The 21,995-nt window shown below is 46.7% G+C and overlaps 1 protein-coding gene across 1 annotated transcript in view; it reads right to left on the bottom strand.

Moving 5' to 3' along the window:
- SHCBP1 (SHC binding and spindle associated 1) overlaps nt 1–21,995 on the bottom strand; it is a 185,859-nt gene that overhangs the window by 88,363 nt on the left and 75,501 nt on the right. Inside the window, exons 6-8 of the mRNA XM_085637554.1 lie at nt 5,280–5,513; nt 3,889–4,066; nt 1,515–1,635 (exon numbers count right to left, since the gene is read on the bottom strand). Coding sequence (XP_085493680.1) covers nt 1,515–1,635; nt 3,889–4,066; nt 5,280–5,513 — 533 coding nt within the window. The remainder of the gene's footprint in view (nt 1–1,514; nt 1,636–3,888; nt 4,067–5,279; nt 5,514–21,995) is intronic.

Raw genomic sequence — 21,995 nt, forward strand, 5'->3', positions numbered from 1 at the left:
CTTTGATAAATTAATATCCTTTAATGCGTCTTTGCAAGGAGCTGAAAGTACATCTTTCACCAAGTATAAAAAAATATCTGCCTTCACGAAGAAGCTAGAGTTGTGGTGAAGACTACTAATTCAAGGTGGCCTGCTTTAAGCATTCCCATGTTTAGCAGATGCTCTTGAGGACACAGGATAATAACTTGAAAGTGCTACTGAGGTCATAGGAAATTACATGACTTCTCTCAGGGACAGTTTAGAAAAGTACTTTCCTGAGGACAATGATCATGTCAATCACTGGGTCTTTCACCCTTTTCTAGCAGATGCTGGTACTCCTCTCCCAGTGCATCTACAGGAAGATCTAATTGACCTTCAGAGTGACCGTGTTCCCCAGATGCAATTCAGCAAAATCTCATTGAGTGAATTTTGGCAGAAAACCTCAGAAAAATATTCAGGTTTGTCAAAAATAGCAGTCAAGACACTTCCACCTTTTAGCACATCATATTTATGTGGGATTGGGTTCTCAGCACTGGTAGTATTAAAGACGATGTACCGTTCAAGACTTGAAGTGGAGCACGGCAATAGCTAGAATACATCCACAGGTTGACCGTCTCTCTGGAGAAAAACAGGCACATCTTTCACAAAGGTGTTATCATCCAAATGAGTCAAATTAAGTTGTGTTTGTGAAAAATAAACTACAGTACCATTTGTGCATTTTTGGGCAATTATCTTTGGAGATTTTGTATCTGAGCTGTGTAGTAAGCCTCTGACACTGAACTACAGTCACCCACAAACCTTTGGTTTGCTAGACACGGTTTAATACTATTTCCACACCGTAAAATGATTTGCCATGGGAATTGGGGGTGCTTTTGGTTGTTTATGATGGTGAGTACCAAGTTCTAGAAATTTTGGTGGGGGGGGGGGGGGGGGGGGGGGGGGATCCTTACGCCTCAAATTTTTTGACAGGGGGGTCCTTGACATCAAAAAGTTTAAAGACCTCTGCAGTAGAGGGTCTCTGTTTGAATAACTTCTGAAGTCGGTGCCTGAAATGAAAAGAAAGTACTGTACAACACCAATGCAAGGGTGATTAGGGCGGGTCAGGTTGAAGACTAGGGGCGAGATTAATAGGTCATTGAGAGCATGTACTTTGGGAACCCTATATTTTAACTGGCACATCTTTCAGTGAACGCAGGGGCTACAGAAATATATACAACACACTAATTTATTTGTAATGGAAAAAATATATATAGTATAAATCAGCTTTTTTTTGCCACGGTACATAGTATATATTTTAGAAAAGACGCGACAGATAAAAATGTCACGAGGACTTCAATACACACAATAGGACACGGTGTCATGAAGTTTCTTGATGGCGCTAGGATCAGATTTTAAAAAGGATGCATCTAGCGCGAAAGCAATAGAGTCGCAATGCACCTTGACATTAAATGCTTTTAGAGTGTTACAGCAAAGAAGATACCGCACTTGAAAAACACACCTACAATTACAAAATGAAAAATAATTTTGCATCCTACCTTCAAGTTCGATAGAGTCAGCAATGCTGAACAAGCCGTTCACAGCATACCGCCCCGGACATATAATGACTACGTCTCCTTCGTAGCATGCGTTCACAGCTGCCAGCGGATCACTGTGGAACTGAATGAAGGAAAATAAATAAATGCATGAAAAGAGGCTCTGCTGCACAAAGTGCCATAATGAGAAGGAAGGTATGTGTTCCACTTCATAACTTGCCTTGATTCTTACAAGTGCAGCTAAACACATTTACTATGCATCGTCATGGACCAATTATGTAGAAGAAAAATTTGGGAAAAAGCATCTGCCATGTTTCTACATAAACGCCTTTGTCAATGTTCTCAGTCGGATGCTAAAGAAATCATCACTGAAAGCAGCCTAGCATAATCACAGATTCAATGGTTAATTTGGGAAAACACACACAAACTCACAGTCAGTTACGCAATTAAAAAAAACAACAAAAAAAAAACAATATAGAAATGGCTGCAAAAATCCATGAATTAACCACTGAAGATATTTCCGCAATTACAAATTATAACCAGTTACAGATATTAATGGACGGCCGTTGGTCGAGGGTTTGATGTAAAGAAGTACAATGCATCTGTAGGACATTCAAGAGTAGGATCCACCAATGCCAGAAAAACACTATACCCAAATTCCGAGTTTTAGGTCGAAAATAAGTTAACTAATCTAGTGAAGCCCAGATGTGAAGCAGATCTATTAAGAACCAACAATACAACAAAGAAGCCAAGGAGCTACAGAAGTAAAAGAATAAATAAAATGAGAAAAATAAAAAACATTCAACAACATCGCATCAGTACCGAAATCATAAAAGGGTCCAAAAAGCAACACCTCTATTACGATCAGGACAGCACTGCGAAGCAAGCTGGGCCACAACTATATATTAATGCTTAGGCAATTGGCCACACCATTCAGCATAATAAGGGTTATAGTCTTCACTAAAATCATTTTTTTTTTTTTTTTTTAACTAGTCAAGGAACTGAAAAGCAGGTTAACAATCTGGATAAATTCCCAGGGCTGAAATAACATTTTAGCTGAGAGACCGTTCTTACAAAATGGAGAGAACGAAAGGATGAGACAAGAAGTCCAGTTCCTGAGTAACAATGGAATACAAACACTACTGAATGTAGAACCCAAATGTAAACTATTTCACATGCAAACATTTTCAGTTAGGGTTCTTAGCAAGATCACTGGTCAAGGTAACCACACGGGACAACGTGCGATTTCAAAGTTATCTGGCTAACTAACTCTACACAGGATGTCGAAGACGTACATCACTGGAAAAATAAGGGCTGTCATCACTTGAATGGCACAAAGACAATTCTGGATTTACATATGACTGGGTCAAAACGGAGGTGGCATGTTGGGCAAAAGAACGATGCACTGGAAAGCTACCCGATCAATTGGCAGTGGTTAGACTTATTGCAAGCATTACTGCCATCACCTTTTGACTGTTTGATGTACCGCCGTAAGTGACAAGGGTATGCTCTTACGTGGGTCACTGTGCCATCCGGACCAACCTACACCCAGCTGACGAGCCACAATCAGTGTGAAACCGGTATTGGGTTGATTGTGTTCTAGTTCAGGAAAGACCTGGCCTGGAGTATGGGGGTGGACTGTCCCTATTGGAGCAGAATCAAGACTAATTTGCATATGGCTGGTCCAAACTCAGGTGGTATGGTGGGCAAAAGAACGAAGAGTTGGAATTCTAACCCGAGAGATTACCAGTGGTTAGACTTATTGCAAGCATTCCTTCCATTTAGTGGAATCATTTTTTCCAAAAGCATGGTTGAAACAAGCAGTCTGAATGACTTACAAAACTTGAGAGCAGCATTCAATTGCTTCACAGCATTTCCCAGTATTTTAACATGCAGTGACCTTGATAACCTGAACTGTGTGCATCAAAATGACATTCACTTCACAAGCACTTGGTGTTTGTGAGGAGAGCTTGACACAACCAATCTAGTAATAAATCTATAGATAGGCCTTCAAAAAGCAAGGCCTAGTTGTGGTCCTGTAGACCATGATCCAATTGTACAGCGTTTACAAGAAAAAAAGGATACCTTTAAAAAATTTGCAGGCTACGTAAGGTGCCCAGACATGCTTCAATACAGCCTTTATTCATCACTCAAGACGGACAGTCTGAAACGCCATAAGAAAACATCACAGGTGCACGGAGAGGAAAAAGTTCAAAGAAGTTAAAAAGTGATAACCAGATTGAAGATTTTAAAAGGGTACTTGGATGTATATTGGAAGCATGCAATCAAAAACGAATGGCTTCAAAAGGTGTCCACCTATCAGGTAATAAGGCTTTACTGAAAAAACAATAGTTACTCTCAACCCTTTTTCAGATACCTGTAATTCCAAGTCATCGTTGCAGGACTCTGGATACAGTCTATCTCGTGTTAAGGATTGCAGAAGGTTTACAGTCATGGAGATGGATACGACATGAATGACCTTTCCATCCACAGGCCGATGCCCTTTAGCTCTGGCAGCCTGCAGGACAGAATGTTTCTGATAACCAAACACATACCTGCAAGGACATGGACACAACAGAAAAAGGTACTTCATCAAAACACTGTTAAAAGACACAACAGGAGGACTCTGCAGTAACAGAAAATTGCCTTGTTCGGCATTCAACTTATTCCACACTCCTCAATTCTGGTAATATAACAGATAATTTGCCCAGAAAATTTTCTTTTTTCATTTTTATATTGTAATCAGAAAGAAACTATGCATAGTCTAAAGCATATACATAATATTCCAGTTTTGTATTAACCCTGCCACCAAGTGGTCCTCCGTTATATTCGAAAACACCACAGCAAGCGCTAGCATGATCTTTAGACTTAAATTTTAGCGCAACTGTCATGAAAGTTATCACTCTGTGCCCTCTTTTGAAAAGCCAGTCTTTCCATTTCAGAACAAACAATCATTAGCAAGGCAAACCTTTCTGGCTTTGCCAATGCAGCATTCTAAAGCGGTCTGGAACCATGCTCGTACAATTGTTGCGCAAGACTTGGCAAAGTCACTACTGTCAGCCATCCTGGAATTATATTTGGTTTGTATTCTTTAATACAGTTGCAATGTTCCAACATGACGCAATGTGATGTCCATCTTAGAACACTATACCTGCAATGAGGAAAGCTATCCAAACAGAATGTCAGGATGGCTTTGCTAATACTTGTGGCCACAATTGTACAAGCATTTGAAAAAGCAGCACCCTTAGTCTCTGTGGGCATCAGCTGCAGTGGCTGGCCATATTTGTTGTACCCAGGCTCCAACGGAGAGCAGAGACACGGGAAACATCACCCATTTCCAGCAGGGAAGGAAGGAGCAGGTGAAAAGAAAAAGCCAGCGAGCGAAAGCGTGGGGATAGAGAGAGTTGTTGGGGGTCACTTAAAAGCCATGCTAAACCAGAAATACTCCTGATGCAGGGTAAACACAAGAATTGGGTGGAAAGTCTGTGAATGAGGAGCAGAGAGCTTGAATGGAAAAGAAAAGCGTTTTATCATAAACAGGGGGCGGACCCAAAGCCCATTCTAAGCATATGTTGAAGTATTGGTTTGCGGTCTGCTGCAGATAGCCAAAGCAGTCTCTTGCAAGAAAGCAAAAGGGAAATTGTACAGAAGATTCTTGAGCTCACCCCCTTGCACAAAGCCAAACCATGGACATTAACCAGCTGACCCCTTTTCCCCGCCTGGATCCTGCAATAACTCTAGGCACAGAAACTATTCTTTAAAAAGCACCTGAGCAAAGGGTTTTCAATAAGCTTCAACTTCTGTTTAAAATTCTCCAGCTCTTCATACATTTTCACTCCTTCCACCATAGAGACATTGTCCATTTCTGAATCGGAAGCACTGCTCGATATGCTGTTCCGAAGCGCAGTGAACCTCTTGTACAACTCCTCGCACTTTGAGAGAAGACTGCGATACTCCAAAACGAGCCCAGATGGGACACGATCTTCAAGAATGTCATAGTGCCTGCAAAAAGTTTAAACCATGTTAGTCTCTCCTGGATCACATATATCAATTTAAGGGACAACATTACCTCAACAGGTTCCTGGATTTAAATATACTTAACAAATTACAGTTAGACTAGGTTAGTTGGTATCAACGGTATTCACAAAGCCATTTGATACCAGGTCAAAAGGTTGACACATCATTAAACACTAAACTTTTTAGTTTCTTGCATTAAATTGTTACCTTGATCTTACCATCTCATAAATCTAATTGAATATACGGTGTAGGATTCATAGGTTTGACAATACATCTATACTTGGTCACACAACTTATCCAACCCACTGTAATCTTTTTATCTAATCCACTGTAATCTTTTTAACCAATCCACTGTAATCTATGTATCCAATCCACGGTAATCTAGACCTACTGCACCCGGCCAGAACACATTCTTTTGTCAGGGTGGACTGGTTGAAATGTGATTGGTGCATGATTTCAAACTTCATCACTCCAAGGAAAACTGGCACACAATGGAGGTAGGTGGTACAGCTAATGATTAAATGTTAAACCACTAAAATTGTAATAGTAATTAAAAAGATAGCTAGCTATTGCAGTATCTGATTTCAAGGAACATGATCAAAGCGCTTATCAGTGCAAGGAAACATTACCTGAAAAGAAGCAGTAAATAATGTAGAGGTATAGACATAAAAGATTCATGAAAACGATATCACGCACTCAGTACCTCACCAAAGAAAAAGTATGTATAAGTCTGACATCAACAAAGATTACTGCACAATGTGCGAATTTGTTAAAAGTAGCTGTGTTCAGCAACATCTGTATAGTTTACCAAAGAGAGGTAGAAATAAGAAACACAAGTGATTTAACAACAATCAGCATAAACACATGACCATAGTTAACATTTACAATAAAATCAAAATTAAAGTGGTGTGCAAAACAAACCCTGGTGAGAAGCTAGAAGCTGGAAAAAACAAGCTCTCACGCATTGCAGATGCTCGTTTACATCGCGCTGTATAAAACAAGCATCGATCTCTTAGCTTTATGGGGCCATGTGTTTCTAATTAGCGTTAATTAGAAACACATGGCCCCATAAAGCTAAGAAAGTGCTTTGCGACCGCAGGCAAGCAGGCGACCCAGTCGGATCAGAGGCGAAAGGGCGTCCACAAAAAACCCTCATTTCCAATGGCAGGCCACCGTTTAGCATAAACAGTGACGCCAGCCAATGGAAATGAGGGGCGGGGCTTAACACCTTTTTCTGAAATCCCTCTCACAAAATTTCTCACCAGCGAGCACCGCATGCGCTGCAACGCAGGCGAGACCTAAAAAGAGGAAACAAAGAAGGGATTCACTAAACCTGTAAATTGAAGGTAGTGGGATGACACTAAGAAACTCAAATTGGTGTATTTAAAAACTAAAATAAAGGTGTCCAAGAACAATATTAAAATAAATACAAAATTGATACAAGAACATCAAAACAGCAACAAATGCAGTAAGATGTTCCTCCTATGCCTGACAGCTGACACTGAAGTGCAGACGTGACACAGGCATAAAATGGGAGGTCCCTATGAATGTTGCAACCTGGTAGTGGAAACCAAACATGGATGTAAGCTCCCCTTTACTTGCAGAATTCAGCAGAAGGTGCAACCTCCCAACTGAAACACAGTCTCTGCTACACCCGACAAGTGCCAAGCCAGTCCCTTTCTAGATGCTCCTTGGCCCTAGAGAGTGGGTCCCCAGACCACTCCTCCCACCGGATCCCATTTCAGGAACAGTGACTCTTAGAAGAACTTTCTAGAAAACTTACCACTCTTTTCTTAAAAGGGAAGATCTACTTGTGTTTTATATTATCATCATGTCCATTAGAGCATGGGTACTCACAAACATTTTCCCAAGGTCTGCAAAGTTTGGTCTTTGGTGTGACCGAGGGCCAAACCGATGCAAGTGACGGGGTGTAAAGTAGGCGTAGAGAAATCAAAGCATATAGATTTAGTGGTTGAACTCAATTGTGCAATGTGAAATTAGAAAACATGGGATGAATCCAGACTTCTCCACTTGAGCAAATTGTGCGGCCCTGAGCAATTGTTTTATGTCCATTTCCTTCCTTTCTCTTCACTATCACATATAAGAGGAACTCGAAATACGTGACTTTAGGATAAGTGATGTTCAAAACAATCTCATGAGCATGGATGTAATCACTAATGGCATGGTTGTCAGGCTTGGGGTGGGAGGAGAAGCATGAACGTTTCTAAATTCATGTTTGAAAAACATCACTTTAAGAAAAATACTTCTGAATGCACTGCTTTAATTTTATTTCCTAGGGTAAGATGGTGTTACAGGTCAATGAAATACACTTTTTGAATTTTCAAAAGTATCAAATTTGTACAAATGTGATGTCTTCAAAAATGAAGGTATTCCTAAAGTTAAGGGCCAAGATACCTTCTTTCCCTAACTGCAATGAACCTATAATAATAACATAATAAATAAGTGCTTGCTGGTTTTTTTAAAACATTTTTCTTCATGTTAGTGCTGGATGAGTGAACAGCAGCCCAGTGCTGCTGCTGCCCAGGGGGCCGCATGTAAAGGTCAGGAAGGCCACATGCGCCTCCCCCCCCCCCCCTCCCCCTCCCCGGGCCGTACTTTGAGTATCACTACATTAGAGAAAAAAGCCCTGTGCAAGTGTGACAGTGATCTTGGGCAGTGGAGGGAAACTACAAACTGAAACATATGGAGGTAGTGCATACTGAAACAAGAAAGAAAGGGTCATCAGGAAAATATAAAGAACATGAACAAGCACAAAAGTAACGAGGATACACAGGAACCTGCCGCCACTGCTCTAGGCCAACCATTTGCTTCAGCCACCACCACAATTTCTAAACTCAGCGTATTGAGCTCAACATAGCGGGCTCTGGAGAGCATCCAATCCAACCGGGCGCCTCCTTTCTACGACAGAGCCCGCACGGGAGGGAAGGCCTCCTCAAGGCATCACCAGTGCACTCTGTCTGCAACCTGTGTGTATCACGGCTTCAACAGCATGCAAGGAGACTGCAGGTGTGGCAGAAACAACGATGTGTTATTTCACATCTTCAATGTGGTTTCTTTAGACAACAGTTTTACATTTACACATCTGGACTACAAAAAAGACAAACAGCTGCATGAAATCCCCAATCAGTGGGAATATTGACTGGACATAAAGAAGCTGCGTAGGAGTCAGAGCATGTGGACCATTTCAAGCACATCACTAAACTGATTCTGGATTCTTCTAAATGATCAATTACGGTCAGTTTTCAGTCCAAGACCTGAAGAAGCAACACACTGCGTAGTACATCTACAGTTGGCCAATGAAACCACAGGCTGATCTTCACTCCACCGTCATGCGCCCAATGCCATGAAACTAGGACCCACAGGAGAATCTTTGAATCAGGCTCATAGTGATTCGATAGGTAAGAGAAGGGTCAGTTTTGACCAGTGTTTATCGTTTTCCTCAGGTCTATAACTTTACCCCTTACACAATATAGTTGGACAAACTATTCAGCAGGAGCGACGAAGCTGTAAACTGTTATACAAAGCCTATAGACGGTTCCCGAAGATTCGGCGAGGAGGCCCAACGAGAGGAGCACAGAATAACACAAAAAGACAGTACGATTCAGCAACAGAAGTAAAACGGCAATAGCCGGCCGACGACGCAACAGAAAATGATTTTGAATGCGCTGATAAGTGACAAGGATGCCGCCGCCATCTGTCTCGTGATCTCTGAGGAGGACCGCGCGCCAGTCAGAATCTTAAGAATGCGCGCTGATTACAGCTGCGAAAGGCGCGCGCCGCTCCGTGCGCCGCGTCTCCTCCAAGACAAACATTTCCCTCCATTCTGCCGCACCATCTGCTGGCATTGTAGATTCGGGTCTTTGTGATAAATGCCTTTTGTCATTAGCACATGTGACGCTCCCAAACTGGATAATCATTGAAAATAAGCAGACAGAAAGCCAGCGTCCAGCTCTGTCAGGCACATCGCTGTCAGCGAGATTCAACTTGAAAGCAACAGAACGCGCTTTCAAGCAGAGGCTGATTACAGAGGAATAATCTGCATCTACTTTGCATTCCTGAACGCTGCATTAGAAATTATTAGAATTATGGATGAGAATGATGTTCACCTAATAAAAAACACACAAACTATTGGAAGAGGAGACTTTAAAGTTTAGTTCTCCAAAGCCAGTCAGGGAGGGCCGGATCTATGCCAGATTTTTGAGATATATATATCAAAAATCTGGCATGGATCTCGAGCTCCAGGACCGACTTTGGAGAAACCGGCCAAACAAATAGGTGAAGGCACCAAGATAAATCAAAATCCTTAAACCAAAAACTATTTTTTTTTTTAAATATGCGCACACACATACTTACTTTACAAATATAAATCAACTGGCAAAGCTTACAGGCCAGACTTTAATATTCTAACGCATGCAAGCACATAAGTATTTGTGCCACGAGCACTTGGGGTGCCTATGCTTTTGCTTGACGCCAACACTGTTATACGGAGTGTTTCTTTATAAAACTGAGTTCCGTGGTAGAGCGCTCACTCTGGGTAGAGAGGGTGCAATGCTGTAGTCATTTGTTGTCCGATAGGACGGATTTGTTGACAGGTGTGTAGGTGCGTTTGTTTGTTTTTTCACCAGTGTAGGCTGTAATTTCAGAGGAAAACCCGATCACAAGAGGCATGGAGATGTTACGTTCTATAAACAAAGAAACCATAAAAAAAACACACACTTTGATGTCAGGTAGGAAAAACCTGATATTCACATCCACTGGTTTGTTTAGATATTTGTTTATGATCTAGAGTGAAATATTGGAACAAGGAGTTACCAAGTTAATAATTCTGCATTTTACAGAAGGCTTATGCAGAAAGGCAAAACTGAAGCCCTCATCCTGGGAATCGCACCCTCTGACTGAGACAACAGACCTCCTTCCCCACTTTTACCAATACCAGCTCAAAGGAATATTAAAGTCTTTTAGTCCAACGAGCCAGGTATTTTTTTAATTTTACTCTCTCATTCACTCCTGACCCTTCCACTCACACTCCTACATGACACACAGTCTTTCTACAATAACAGTGCTCCCACCTAGTTGTCGATTGCAGCACGCCCCGTCCCGCAGCGGGGCGGGAAGACCCCTATGATGAAGCATGACACCAAGGGCCCTTTTGCTGTGTGAGGGGTATTCAAACAAACTGTGCGTTTCTCCACCATTGTAGGAAACACAAGTAGTCAGGGAGGACACGGCTTTTACATGTATCTGAGGGCGCATCTTTATGTTTTGTATCTACTGACTGGAGGAGGACGTATCCACCTCCACTGCTCATGTAAGCATAACCTATTCACTCCCCCCCCTTTTTTTTTTTACTATCCCACGGATCCACAAGATCACGGCTGGAGGAAGATCCTTCTCCAACCTCGCCACAGAGACCTGGAACTCTCTTCCTCCACATCTCAGGAAATCACCCTCACTGCCTCATTTCAGGAAGGACCTCAAGACCTGGCTCTTTGAATAAACTATCTCTCTGACTGAACTGTAGAATCACCCCCAGCACCTTGAGACCCTAACTGGTGATTAGCAGCGCTTTATAAGAACCCAGATTGATTGAATACCCACTCATACCACGCTATTGAAGTGCAGGATGTTGTATCCTAGAGGTAAGGTAGTGATAAGGAAGATGAGCAGATCCTGGTTTTCTTCAGTGCAACAGCGTCAAGCAGTCTTGGATGAGAGCAGATATAGCAGGATGTGTTTAATACCAAAGAACTACATTTCAGGAGGGCAGCTTTTAAGTGATGTATGGTTGAGAGATGTGCCACTGGCTTGAGAGCAGGTGACACCTCGAAGGGTGCTTGCAGAAGTTGGTCTTCAGTTGTATTTAGTTCCACCATGTATCGAAACGTCTTTTGCAACACAGGAGGTTTTGTGTTATAGACATTGGTGAAGTGCAGGTTCATATTGTAGAAAAGTGGATTATTATTTGGTATTCAACCATATCCCTGAGCACACACTATGTGAAAAAACACAATTGATTAGGTTATTTCAATACAAATGCAGTCAATATTTGTAGTCTTTATTTTCAATCTTCATTAAGCCTTTAGCCAACACCTGTTTCGTCGTGTCAGGATTAACCCACCACTTCTTCAGGGCTAAAAGATACACTAAACAACACCATTCTGGTTGCAGTGTGCCAACATAATCCAGCCCATTGTACCTGTGACATAGTGTTGTTAGTTATTAACATTATTGGAAGTGAACATGTGGAAACCCATGCTCAACATTTCTATACAATGTAATCATCTTTGATTTGTCATTATATCCTTATGTTCCTGGTACATATAACAACATATCACCTTTTCCTTATCAGTGGGATAGGACGTGCCAATAATTTATATTTCTAATATGAAAGTTGAAATTGTGAGTCTAATAAAAAACCACCTCTGTTCCACAGTGTATACCATTAATTAGTCTACCTACCTTCCTCACTTCTTATTGACTAGTACAAATCAACCTGCAATGTATATAATGCCAAGTTGTCACCATCTCTAGTAAGGAATAAGTACCCCAAGTCAATTTCTTTCTTCAATTAATCCTTAAATGCCTACCTTACTGCCAGTTCTACTTCTGTCCCGGTATCGTCTCAGTTCATTTTTCTGTTTCTTGTATATTATATGTGTATCTGTAAATGATTAAACCTAATTATATTTCCCAGTTGCACACTGTGGGCTGGTACAGTGGACTGGATTATGTAGGCACACTGCAACCAGAATGGTGTTGTTTATTGCGTCTTTTAGCCCTATACAAGTTGTGGGTTAATCCGGACATGACGAAACAGGTGTTGGCTAAAGGCTTTATGTAGCTTGAAAATAAAGACAACTACAAATATTGATTGCATTTGTACTGAAATAACCTAATCAATTGTGTTTTTCACATAAAGTGTGTGCTCAGGGATATGGTTGAATACTATTAAGATTCTTTGTCTAGGTCCTGTTTGGGGGGGGATTGAAGGGTGATTACCTCCTCCCTTTGAGCACCTCAAGATTACACTGCGAAGGTATACACAGACACGACATATAGTGAGCGCTCAATCATTCACTCACCTTAAATTCAGCCATTGGAGATTCTTATTATTTGGCATGTCTGGGTAGCCTTATCATGTAATATCTCAATACCCTAAAGACAGCCCTTGGATTCACAGAAATAAAATCCTTAGCTCAGTTCTGGTAGAGTGGCAAAGAGCACTCATGCTTTACTTGAGGAACATGTTTTAAGCATTTCAGAGTACCAACATGGACGATAAGTAATTGACACGACTCAAGAGAAATCCAACACCAATTTATAAAAACTGTATTTTATCTTAATTTAGACACCAAAACAAACGGAATAGCATATATATAACCAGAGTTCTAGATTTCTGAAGCAATATTAAATCAGTGCGGAAAATAAATGAAAAACGTAACTGTTAGAGCCGGGGATCTCTGGTTGGCGCAAGGTTGCCCTTGTGTCAAGCAGGAACCCTCTCCTCCACGTCAGGGCGCAGGATAACCCCTCGCGAATGACCCTTGCTCACCCTCTAGGTGCGTGGCGTGAGCAGCCAAGGCGATTCCTCAGGCGTTGTTGGTTAAGCACTTACAATCATACACACAGTAAATACATCAATCCCCCCAGAAACGGACACCAGACTTGGATATATATAAAAATACGATTCTTTATGTAAAAATAAGGTATATATATCTCAGCAGACTTATCACAAGACCAATAACGTTTTCGCTATGCCACCAGGTTGTAAAGCGGGCAAATGTTCGTTGTTCGTAGCTTCAAATGGATACTTTGTAGTTTCTTGCAAATGTTACTTGTGGTTCCAGTACTCACAGAGATCGGCTCCTGCGAACGGGGAAGTAAGGCGTTGCGGGCCCCGAGCCCGATACTGGAACTTCTTTCGTGATGTGGAGAGTCGGCACAGGTCGGTGCAACTCTCAGCTTGGGAATTGTTCTTGGGTCCTCAATCAGCAGGTGTGGGCAAGTAGGCAGGCGCGGCCAGCGACCCTATAGCACGGCGGTGCAGGAGGGTCTCCACAGCGGGGGCGGCGCGGCCTGAGATGTCCGGGGATAGCGAAGCGGGGTCACAGGGCACGGTCAGTGCAGCTGGATGACCCGGCGTAGATCACAGTCGTCGGACGGCTTCCGGCGGGAGGGGTGATAGCGCGGTCAGCGCGCTCCAGTAGCAGGCGGTGACAGGGATGCAGGCGGCCTGGCCCGGGGACAGAGAGCGGCTCTGGACGGAGCGGGGCTCTCACGGGTTTGAGGCAGGCAAGCTTCTGAGTGTCACGGCCCTAGGAGGGGCGATGAGGGGCGCAGTCTCTTTTCCAGCGGGATGCACACACGGCTCGAATTGGAGGACGAGCAAAAGCACAGAGAATCCACTGGTCCTGGGGTTCAGTTCAGGGGGCAAGCTCAGATCAAGCCCTTGGAGAATGTTCAAGCACAAAGTAGCAAAGTCTTTTCAGTAAGTCTCTTCCTCTCCTTTCTCAGCAAGGCAAGCAGCAGGCCAGCTCCTCCAGCGTCTTCTTCTCCTTCTAGTCGGGCAGAGGTTCTTTGTGGTAAAACAGGATTCTGATTTCTTAGGAGCCAGGCTCCTACTTTTATACCATGATTCTTTTGTTCTTTAGCGCCAGGGGGCCTAGGCCTGGCTCAGTCCAGTTCTGGAGCACTTTGTTATGGTGACTCTGCTCTTTCCTTTCAGCAGCAGGGCAGAGACATCAGCCGCCCCACAGGGGGTGGCGCCGGCTTTGTGGTGGCAGAGCACAGGTCTATTCAAGAGTCGAGGTGTACTCCTCCCACCCATCCAGGTGTCATCTCCCTACCCACCACCTGGCAGCCAACCTGTCTCTGGGGATTCCCCAACCCTGCTCCTTACTGTTGCCAGGCAGAACACATACACACAGCAGAGGCGGACTGAGATGGTCAGGTCAGTAAATACTAACTTTCTAAAAGTAGTATTTACAAACCCAGGATATTAAAATAAACTTGACTACAAGAAGTATTTTATTATTCTGAGTTCAGGCATACTAAACTTGACACTTCTACCATGCTCTCTGAGTCCACTGGGGTCACAGCGTTGGCGTGATCCCGGCAGCCCATTCTGGCCTATGGAGAGCAGGTAGCCTTCAATAGTGAAGAACGGAAATGGCTGTAATTCACTACTAAGACATGCCACACACATCAGGGCATGTCCTACCTTATGCCTACAATGCACCCTGCCCTTGGGCCTACCAGAGGGGTGGCTAATATGTAGGTAAGGGAAGGTTTAGGGACTGGCAAGTGGGGGCACTTGCGCAGTCAGCGCGACGGTCCCGGACCGCGCACAGGGTCTGCGGTGGCAGACCCTAGACACACTTTACAAGGCCGCTTTCTGTGGGTGGCGCAACCAGCGCTGCAAGCCCACCAGCAGCATTGGCATTCACAAGCCCTGGCACCCCTGGTGCACTCTACTGGGGACTGACAGGGAATCCAATAAACCAATCATGGACATCAATTACAGGTACACTTTACCTAGGGAGCACTTGCACTGCGGCACGGATTAGCCGTGGCGCAGTGCCCTGAGCGGACAACACCAGCAAAACAATCGAGGCACACCATCAAAAAGTGGAAGGGAAACTCACGCCAAGGTGCCAGGTCTAACACGTGTCCCCTCCAGCTGAAATGTGGGGAGAACTACCCTTGCCCAGGGGGTTCCTCGTCACTAAGGCGGAAATACCTGGACAGACCGTCAGCGTTGGCGTGATCTGTACCAGGACGGTGTTCCACCGTAAAGTCCATACCCTGTAGGGAGATGGACCACCTCAACAGCTTCGGGTTCTCACCCCTCATTTGCATCAACCATCTGAGGGGCCTGTGGTCCGTCTGAACCCGGAAGTGAGACCCAAACAAGTAGGGTCTTAGCTTCTTCAGCGCCCAGACCACAGCAAATGCTTCTCGCTCAATTGCACTCCACCTACTTTCCCGTGGAAGTAACCTCCTACTGATGAAGGCTACGGGTTGGTCCCAGCCCTCCTCAGTCATCTGTGAGAGAACAGCCCCTACACCATGCTCTGAAGCGTCTGTCTGTACTAGGAATTCCTTGGAGAAGTCAGGGGCCAGGAGCACGGGCGCCGTGCACATGGCAGTCTTCAGGGTGTCGAAAGCTTTCTGACAGGTGTCAGTCCAAATCACGTTCCTGGGCTGCTTCTTGGAAGTCAGCTCTGTCAAGGGGGCAACGATCGTTCCATAGTCCTTGACAAACCTCCTGTAGTACCCAGTGAGCCCCAGGAAGGCCCTCACTGCGGTCTGCGTCTTGGGGGGTTCCCAAGCCAGGATGGTCTCGATTTTGGGTTGCAAGGGTGCCACCTTGCCACTCCCCACTTGGTGTCCCAAGTACACCACGGAACCCTGCCCGATCTGGCACTTGCTTGCCTTGATCGTGAGGCCTGCTCGGCGCAGAGCCATCAACACTTCCCAGAGGTGGCGCAGGTGTTCGGGCCAGGTGGCACTGAACACTGCGATGTCATCCAGGTAGGCGGCACTGAACGCATCCAGCCCAACCAGTACCTGGTTGACCAACCTCTGAAAGGTGGCAGGGGCATTCTTCATCCCAAATGGCATGACTCGGAACTGGAAGTGCCCATCTGGTGTAGAGAATGCGGACCTCTCTTTGGCCCCATCGGTCAAGGCGATCTGCCAGTACCCAGACGTTAAATCAAACGTGCTGAGGAACCGGGCAGCCCCCAGCCGATCAATGAGCTCATCAGCTCTGGGGATGGGGTGCGCGTCAGTCTTCGTTACTGAATTGAGTCCTCTGTAGTCCACACAGAACCGGAGTTCAGGTGTGGCTCCCGGCGCAGCAGCTTTGGGGACCAAAACCACGGGGCGGGACCAAGGACTGCTGGAGGACTCAACCACCCCTAGCGCAAGCATTTTGGAGACCTCCTCCTTAATGCAAGCTCTGACCCTGTCAGTTACCCTGTAAGCCTTGTGCTTCACAGGTAAGCTGTCTCCTGTGTCCACATCATGGACGCACCAATCTGTGACACCAGGAACCAGGGAGAATCGGTCGGAAAACTGTCCCAGCAAGTGGCGGCAATCTTCCTGTTGTTCGGGCGTCAGGGTGGGTGAGAGGTTAACTCCATCCACTGACTCATCTTTCTCAGAGGCCACTAAGAGGTCAGGAAGAGGCTCGGTCTCCTCTTCCATTCCATCATCAGTGGCCAGCAGCATGCCCACTTCGGTCCTCTCTAAGTGGGGCTTAAGGCGGTTAACATGTAGGACCCTCAAAGGGTTCCTGGGAGTCTGCATGTCCACCAAGTAGGTGATAGGACTTTTGCGCTCCACAACCTCAAATGGACCTGTCCACTTATCCTGAAGTGCACAAGGCTCCACTGGGGCCAAGACCCACACCTTTTGTCCAGGTTGAAGCTCTACCAGAGTGGCATTCCGGTCGTACCACCGCTTCATCTCCTCCTGGCTGGCTTCCAGATTTGCCTCAGCAAGTTGCCTGAAACGCCGAGTCTGGTTTCGGAAGGCCAGCATGTAACTATATACATTCTGGGGAGGTTTCCTGGGAGATTGCTCCCAGCCTTCCTTTACCAAACTCAGAGGTCCTCTTACCGGGTGACCATACAGAAGCTCAAAGGGGCTGAACCCTAGAGACTTCTGCGGCACCTCTCGGTAAGCGAAGAGCAGGCATGGCAAGAGGACGTCCCACTTACGCCTCATTGGACCGTCCAGGCCCATGATCATGCCTTTGAGGGTTCGGTTGAATCTCTCCACCAACCCATTTCCTTGGGGATGGTAAGGAGTGGTGAACTTGTAAGTTACCCCACACTCCTTCCACAGGGATTTCATATATGTGGATATGAAATTGGTCCCCCTGTCGCTCACCACCTCTAGAGGGAATCCCACTCGGGAGAAAATTCCCATCAGTGCCCGTCCCACCACGGGGGCCGTCACTGTCCTCAGAGGGATGGCTTCAGGGTACCGGGTGGCATGGTCCACCAAGACCAGGATGAACCTGTTGCCCAGGGCTGTCTTGGGATCCAGAGGCCCCACAATATCAATACCCACTCGTTGGAATGGCGTACCGACCACAGGGAAAGGTTGCAGAGGAGCCTTGTGCTTCCCTCCGCTCTTACCACTTGCCTGGCAAGTCTGACAGGTTCTGCAGTAGGAATCTGAATTCTTATGCATTTGGGGCCAGTAAAAGTGGGTGACAAGCCTGTCATAGGTCTTGTCCATCCCCAAATGTCCTGCTAAAGGCACATCGTGAGCCAGCCCCAGTAGGAAGGTTCTGAACTTCTGGGGTACCACCAGCACACGGGCTGACCCAGGTTCAGCAGCCTTAGGCTCGGAATACAGGAGGTCACTCTCCCAGTACACGTAGTGTGTTTTGGCCTGAACACCGTTGGCCTGGTCTGCAGCCTGTTGCCGCATACCCACGAGAGAAGGGCATTCTTTCTGCTCCCTGCAGAATTCCTCCCTGGAGGGACCTCCTAATTGCTGCCAATGGGTCAGCTCAGGCAAGTCTCCCAGTTCGGCAATCTGTTCCCCGGTAGGCTCCAGAGCATCCCCCTCAGGGTCTACTTCCTCCTGGGCCGTGGGAACTTCGGGGGCCGGTTTCCCGCGCCTCCTGCGCCTTCTCCCCAAGGCCGGTTCCTGGACCTCTCCCTCAGGCTCCAGGACCCTCTCAACACCCCTACTGGCTGCCATGGACCGGGTGGTCACGCACGCCCAGTCGGGTAGACCCACCATCCTCAGATGCGTGGTCTTCTCCACCTTTTCCCAAGGGGAACTCTCCAGGTCGTTCCCTAGCAGACAGTCTACAGGCATGTCAGTTCTCACAGCGACTTGTAGAGTACCAGAGACCTCCCCCCACTCAAAGGGAACTTGAGCCATTGGACAACGGCTCTCTATGTTGTCAGCATTGACAACCCTACAGTAGGCATTGGGTACAATCTGCTCTTGAGACACCAGGTGTTGCCTCACCGAGGTCACGCTGGCTCCTGTATCTCTAAGAGCCTCAACCTTCTTTCCATTGATGGTCACTACTTGCCCATATTTCTTAGTGTTAGAGGGCAGGTAGGTTACGGGGACCATCTCACTGTCTCCTAGCGAGACTAGGGTCATCTGCCCGGGACCCCCACCCTCCTGGACTGCTACCTCCTCCCCAAAATTAACATTAGCTACTTGCCGGGGTGGAGCACCAGTGGGTGCGGTCTTACCAAACAGGCGACACTTAGGATCAGAGGCAATGTGACCCGGGTCACCACACTTATAACAATTGAAGGGCCCCTTTGGAACAGGTCTACCTGTCGGGGCCCCGTTCTGCTGCGGGGGTGGGGGAGGCTGAGAACCCTTCTGCTGGTTCCCTTGGGAATTACTTTGAGGGCCTTTTTGGAACCCCTTCTGTTTACCCTTGTCCCCCCCACTCTTCTGCTGGGGACCCTGCCCACCTTTGGCGGAGTCTCCCACTTGACCCTTGTGGACCCTGGTGCTGAGCCAGCGGTCCGCCTCCTCAGCAAGCTTCCTCGGGTTGGACAGCTTGCTATCTATCAGGTGCTGGCGTAGCTCAGGAAAACATTGACTGGACAAGTGCTCCCATGCAATTAAATCAAGCAGCCCTTGATAATCATTCACTTTGCTACCCTTCACCCAACCATCCAGCGCTCTGCAGAAAAAGGTCACATATTCCACATACGTACTCTCAGGGATCTTCTTGGTCTCCCTGAACCTCTGTCTATATAGCTCAGGAGTTAACCCATACCTGGTCATTAAAGCTTCCTTCATATGGGGGTATGAGGTCTGGACTTCTAAGGGCAAATCTAACAGTGTGTCCCACCCTTCCGCAAGGAACCTTCCCCACAACCCCGCTCCCCAGTCTTTCTCAGGGACCCGGTGTGAGGACATGGCCACCTCGTAGGCTCTAAACCACTGCCCTATGTCATCCTTTCTAAAATACTCCTTTACTACATCTTTGGGGATGTACACCTTGGACTCTACCTGCGCTGGTGGAGTGCTGCCACCAGAAGGAGCGGTGTCCAAACTTTTCGCCTTCAGCTCCAACTCCTTCAACCTTATATCATGATCCATTTGGCGTTGTTGTGCCTCCAGGGCCAACTTCTGCTTTTCCATTTCCATTTGTCCGGCCAACTTTGCCATCTCCATAGCATGCGCCCTGTCGGCTGCCCTGTCTGCCAGCTCCTCTGGCGACCGGACTCTGCTGGGCTCCTCAAGGTTGTCGGGTGGAACGATGTCCCCCGCATTCCGTGGGTCTCGTGACTCCTTCCAGGCTCTCAACGCCTTGGTGTACTGGGTCTTCCTCTTGAATCCAGCATGGGGGACTCTGAATTTTACACTGTAGCCTTTCAATTGCTCCATCGTGTAGCCTCCCAGTCTCTCCCAATCCACCTCATCTATTCCAGAAATCACAGAGAGTGCTCTTCCAGCGGAGAGTGAGCTAGGCATGGTTGCAGTAATGGCAGATGTCTCAACAAAGTTCCAAAAATGAAAACCTGTGGCTGCGTTATTTGGTCTGCTCTCACTATCTGGTGATTAATAATTCACTGTATGCAAATTACAAGTGCAAATCCGAAATCCCACCCGCTGCCAACAATGTTAGAGTCGGGGATCTCTGGTTGGCGCAAGGTTGCCCTTGTGTCAAGCAGGAACCCTCTCCTCCACGTCAGGGCGCAGGATAACCCCTCGCGAATGACCCTTGCTCACCCTCTAGGTGCGTGGCGTGAGCAGCCAAGGCGATTCCTCAGGCGTTGTTGGTTAAGCACTTACAATCATACACACAGTAAATACATCAATCCCCCCAGAAACGGACACCAGACTTGGATATATATAAAAATACGATTCTTTATGTAAAAATAAGGTATATATATCTCAGCAGACTTATCACAAGACCAATAACGTTTTCGCTATGCCACCAGGTTGTAAAGCGGGCAAATGTTCGTTGTTCGTAGCTTCAAATGGATACTTTGTAGTTTCTTGCAAATGTTACTTGTGGTTCCAGTACTCACAGAGATCGGCTCCTGCGAACGGGGAAGTAAGGCGTTGCGGGCCCCGAGCCCGATACTGGAACTTCTTTCGTGATGTGGAGAGTCGGCACAGGTCGGTGCGACTCTCAGCTTGGGAAGTGTTCTTGGGTCCTCAATCAGCAGGTGTGGGCAAGTAGGCAGGCGCGGCCAGCGACCCTATAGCACGGCGGTGCAGGAGGGTCTCCACAGCGGGGGCGGCGCGGCCTGAGATGTCCGGGGATAGCGAAGCGGGGTCACAGGGCACGGTCAGTGCAGCTGGATGACCCGGCGTAGATCACAGTCGTCGGACGGCTTCCGGCGGGAGGGGTGATAGCGCGGTCAGCGCGCTCCAGTAGCAGGCGGTGACAGGGATGCAGGCGGCCTGGCCCGGGGACAGAGAGCGGCTCTGGACGGAGCGGGGCTCTCACGGGTTTGAGGCAGGCAAGCTTCTGAGTGTCACGGCCCTAGGAGGGGCGATGAGGGGCGCAGTCTCTTTTCCAGCGGGATGCACACACGGCTCGAATTGGAGGACGAGCAAAAGCACAGAGAACCCACTGGTCCTGGGGTTCAGTTCAGGGGGCAAGCTCAGATCAAGCCCTTGGAGAATGTTCAAGCACAAAGTAGCAAAGTCTTTTCAGTAAGTCTCTTCCTCTCCTTTCTCAGCAAGGCAAGCAGCAGGCCAGCTCCTCCAGCGTCTTCTTCTCCTTCTAGTCGGGCAGAGGTTCTTTGTGGTAAAACAGGATTCTGATTTCTTAGGAGCCAGGCTCCTACTTTTATACCATGATTCTTTTGTTCTTTAGCGCCAGGGGGCCTAGGCCTGGCTCAGTCCAGTTCTGGAGCACTTTGTTATGGTGACTCTGCTCTTTCCTTTCAGCAGCAGGGCAGAGACATCAGCCGCCCCACAGGGGGTGGCGCCGGCTTTGTGGTGGCAGAGCACAGGTCTATTCAAGAGTCAAGGTGTACTCCTCCCACCCATCCAGGTGTCATCTCCCTACCCACCACCTGGCAGCCAACCTGTCTCTGGGGATTCCCCAACCCTGCTCCTTACTGTTGCCAGGCAGAACACATACACACAGCAGAGGCGGACTGAGATGGTCAGGTCAGTAAATACTAACTTTCTAAAAGTAGTATTTACAAACCCAGGATATTAAAATAAACTTGACTACAAGAAGTATTTTATTATTCAGAGTTCAGGCATACTAAACTTGACACTTCTACCATGCTCTCTGAGTCCACTGGGGTCACAGCGTTGGCGTGATCCCGGCAGCCCATTCTGGCCTATGGAGAGCAGGTAGCCTTCAATAGTGAAGAACGGAAATGGCTGTAATTCACTACTAAGACATGCCACACACATCAGGGCATGTCCTACCTTATGCCTACAATGCACCCTGCCCTTGGGCCTACCAGAGGG

This window comes from Triturus cristatus, chromosome 12 (genome assembly GCF_964204655.1).
Source record: "Triturus cristatus chromosome 12, aTriCri1.1, whole genome shotgun sequence".
Taxonomy (NCBI): domain Eukaryota; kingdom Metazoa; phylum Chordata; class Amphibia; order Caudata; family Salamandridae; genus Triturus; species Triturus cristatus.